Source organism: Oryzias melastigma, linkage group LG17 (genome assembly GCF_002922805.2).
Source record: "Oryzias melastigma strain HK-1 linkage group LG17, ASM292280v2, whole genome shotgun sequence".
Lineage (NCBI taxonomy): Eukaryota > Metazoa > Chordata > Actinopteri > Beloniformes > Adrianichthyidae > Oryzias > Oryzias melastigma.
Window position 1 is genome coordinate 26531456 of NC_050528.1, and position 4118 is coordinate 26535573.

At 38.8% G+C, this 4118-nt stretch overlaps 1 protein-coding gene across 11 annotated transcripts in view; it reads left to right on the plus strand.

Annotated features, from left to right (window-relative positions):
- st3gal3b (ST3 beta-galactoside alpha-2,3-sialyltransferase 3b) overlaps positions 1–4118 on the plus strand; it is a 68729-nt gene that overhangs the window by 19226 nt on the left and 45385 nt on the right. For 7 of the 11 annotated variants that reach the window (XM_024273611.2, XM_024273610.2, XM_024273613.2 and 4 more), the window contains 3 exons: positions 677–739; positions 1238–1351; positions 2405–2447. In XM_024273611.2, the coding sequence (XP_024129379.1) occupies positions 677–739; positions 1238–1351; positions 2405–2447 (220 nt within the window). The remainder of the gene's footprint in view (positions 1–676; positions 740–1237; positions 1352–2404; positions 2448–4118) is intronic. The other 4 variants (XM_024273616.2, XM_024273614.2, XM_024273617.2 and 1 more) reach the window with 4 other exon arrangements.

Below are 4118 nucleotides of genomic sequence, written 5' to 3' on the forward strand. Positions count from 1 at the left end.
TGTGTTAAAGGTAAAAAAGATAAATGGGGATATATTTCCCCCCAAAAACATGTTCTATATAATGGTAGTTATTAGAGAGGATTTTTACCAATTATCGCAGTATCGCGATATTATCGATATCGTGAGCCATGTATCGCGTATCGTATCGTATCGTGAGGTACCCAGTGATTCCCAGCCCTAGATGTTACTGTCAATGAAGAGACGTATAGTTGGATTGATCTGAAAATGTTCTCGTGTACACTTATTTTTGAATTTGGCTAATTAGATCTAACACCCCCAAATGGCACATAATGACTGTTGATTACTTACAAATTAAAATGACAGTCAGACGGTACAAGTTAAATTTAATTGAAAAATTAATTTCAAACTTTTTTGCTATTTTTTACTTTACTTGTACTGCCTCTTCTTTCATCATTCCATATGTCATTTTTAAGTTATTTCTGTGGGTGGATTTTCTTTTACCCAAAGTTTTTGGGTGTTTGAGGCTCTTTCAGCTTCTTCTTTGTCTCAGTTTTTTCGTTACCGTATGCAGGCTCTCTATGTGCTTTTCAGGATCAATTTTCTTTTTAAATATTTTGAGCATTTTTGATTCTGTGTTCCTGGCTTATGGATGTAGCTGCTTCTCCAGCTGTACACCAATGAACTTATTTCAGTGTTGAACCCCTTTTGTTTTCAGAGATTGATGCAGAGGAAGCAACTGTAGTCCTGACTAATGCTGCTGATGTGAAAGGAATGACAGGTAGAGGCAATGGGACTCTGCGCTCTATACTTCATCTAACTATTGTGAAGCAAAGTGACTTAACTCTTACTACCCCGAAGAAATTCTAAATCTGTTCTAACTCAACACTGACCACTTCCTGTTTGTCACATAAATGTCATTAACTTACCATTTTTTTCTTTTTTTTTAATATATTTTGAAACTATTTTTGTTCTTTAATTGAGTCTAGTAGGTACACTTTAATGTATCTTTGTTGGAGAAAAAAAATACATAAATGGACCAATGTAGGGTTTCTTTCAATCACTTCCTTCTTCACTGGAGCCTTTTAATCACGATTGAACGTGGGACATTCAGCGTTTTGGGATTAAAACCACTAATCTCTTTCCGTTTTTTGTTTTTAAAACTACTTTTTGTGTAATGTTTGAACCATGCAGTTGGCTTAATTCACCTCTCCAGGATTTTTCCCCCCCAATTTTTCAATATTCCTCAGATGGTGCTAAATGACCTTTTCTGTTTCAGAGATGGAAATAGACATCGGCGTTGGACGAATAGTAGGCTCAGGTACTTCTGCAGCCCATCCAGCTAAACCCCTCCCCGTCATTGTGTTCCCTCCACACCATTTCAGAGAAAATGGTAAAATGAAAATAAATTTGGGTTCAGAATTAAGTTACTTTCTCCTTAAAGTCGGCATCTTTTTTCTCTCTATTAACTCCTCCATTAACACCTAAATCTTTTTTCCCTTCCAAGTAATATTGAGAATATTTTATATGCTTATGAAACTGAGCATCTGTTCAGGCATAAGGTTTGCTCTTTTGTGTTACAACACTGCCATCTGTTGGATTGGCAGCAAATGACAGTGCAATGTTAATGTTTAATTTGTTTTATTTAAATACCAGCTTTTTTTAAATTTGCAGCTTGAGGCTCAGCAAAAAGTCTCCTCGTCTTGCTTCCCGACTGCTTGTTGCTCCTCAACACTAACAAAAAGCGCACATGTGTTTATTTGACCCCCACCTACCTCGACCATTCTCCAAGGCCGTGCTTGGAACCTTCCCTGTTCAGCTGTCACGCATTCCTGTGATCTTTTTTTTTTTTTTTAAATTATTGTCTCATCTTACTTTTCAGCTTGTTTTTCAAAATAAAAGATCCACAGCTACAGGAGTAACGCTGCTTTGTTTCTGCTTTTCACTAACTCACGTGAAGCCTTTGAAACTCCTAAAGCGGTGTTGTAAATGTCCGCCTGCTGTAGAGTCTTCATTAGCACATTTCAGAATAAACGTATCTACTCCTCTGATATGTTTTTCTCCTGTTTTTTTTCCCTGGTTTTCTATCTTTTGCTGCAAAGCTTTCTCAGGCACCTATTGGCCGACCATAGGTGATCTCTGAACGATTTTGTAACATTTCATTTTTATCCCAACAGATCATTTTCTTTGGGCCGGCTTCTCCCTAACCTTGCTTGTTCATCACAAATCCTTTTTCTTCCTTTTTTTTTTTTTTTTAAACTTTTTTCATTTGCTGTTTTGTCTCCAAAAAGCTTCATATGTTGATTGCAACTACAGCTACAAGGCTGATAGTTCAAATGTCTACCGAGTTGGAGATAAAGGCTGCCACCACTTTTATTTTGGTTGTTATCATAAAACCATACTTTGTGAATGTACACTTATTTTTTTATTTGTCTTTGTGTTTCAGTGTATGACAAACAGGGCTTTCTGGTGCAGCTGGATACACAACTGTAAGTACATTTCTCTTTGATTGTCTCTTATTGAAAAAAAAAAGAATATCTGATTTCCATCCTGTCATATAAGAATCTTTGTTTAGACTTGATAAAGACTGATGTTTTATATGTTAACAGCGCTATTAAACGCCAAATATGTTTTTGGTAAATGGTCCTAACTCTGACTCTAAGTAAAGGCATGTCAGTGATGACTCATGAGTCAATGTAGCATATCATATCACTACTTAAAGGCTAAAACAACAGGACAGTTGGAGGCTGACTCCATTCTCAGCCCAGATTTGAAAAATGCAAAAAAATAAATAAAAAGGGGGCGAACTGAGTGGGAGAGGTGGGGTTTGGATCTGTGATTGACAGGACTTTCTGTGGAGGTTGAGGATTTTTCTCCTCCACCTTCTCCTGAGGCAGGTGCTCATGGTCCAGACCAAAGGGGACCTGTGTCTCAGTGGTAAAATGACACTAGCATCATAGCTGATAAAGGCTAACATATTAAACAAACAATCCTGCCTAACTTCCAACTCCATCGGAAACTTGTGCAAGCCAGTAGATTTTTGACAACTGAAGGCAATACACCTACTAGCCATGCTAAAGCTGACACAAAACAGCCCACTGTTAAAGAATCAAAGATGGGCGGGGCTTTGATACTTGAGCTGCAGAGCATGATGACGTGAAACTTCTGAAATGATGCAGGACTTGTATTAGTTGACCTATCGGAAATCTGTTTTGGATTTGGAATATTTGGCACGACTGAAGAACCATCTGCATTACAGCTGAATGATAAAACTAGTTAGAAAGAATTGATCTTAGAGTGACACTGACAATGGTACTGAGCCCAGATTAGACTCTTGTGGGATACCGGAGATTGAAGGGGCTGGACAAGAGCAGTCATCTATATTGCCAAAAAGACTTCAGTTGGATAAAGTGGAAAATTCTATTATTTTCTGCAAAAAAATGTTTTCAATCAGCATTTATAAAATACTTTGTCAGATGAATAAAACAAACATACATGTGAGGTTATATTAAGATAATCTCATCCGAGAAAGAACTTCCCTCTGGTGAAGAACAAACGGATCTGATTGGTGGTCTGGATAATCACTGAGGTCATTCGTGTGCATTCAGATGTCGCTGGTTCTCGTCAGGGCGAGAACCTGGCACAGTACGTCACCACGCGGCCGTCTCTTTGTCAGCACAGTGGTTGATATGTGTACACGGTCCTGAATTGGTTTGACACTTAAACTCCAAACTGCCATTGCATCCGCTTCTGCATGACCACGCAGGCAGTAATCACACGCCACCATCGCCGTGCTGGCTCTCGCCCGTCTGTCCACACTGAGCCTTTGTCCTCTGTCAACACATACTTTAACTTGGCTTTCACAAGGGGTTCAGTTTATAAAATACAGCTTTTCACTTTATATCTACACTTTCATCAATTATGCGGCTGAAGCTCTGCCAAACATGCAATTCATCTACAAAATTGTAATTGTTCTGTGATAAAGGTCATTTATTCCTGCTGGTAGTCTGACCGATTTGGGGGTGGGTACTACATTTAACCCCCCCCCACCAAAGAACTTCCAAGCTGTAGAGCAACATTAAAGCACAACTGAAATAAAGTGTACGAGCATTGGAGAGCTTCAAACGGCGTGTAAACAAGCCCCAGTGGAGCTGCTCCTC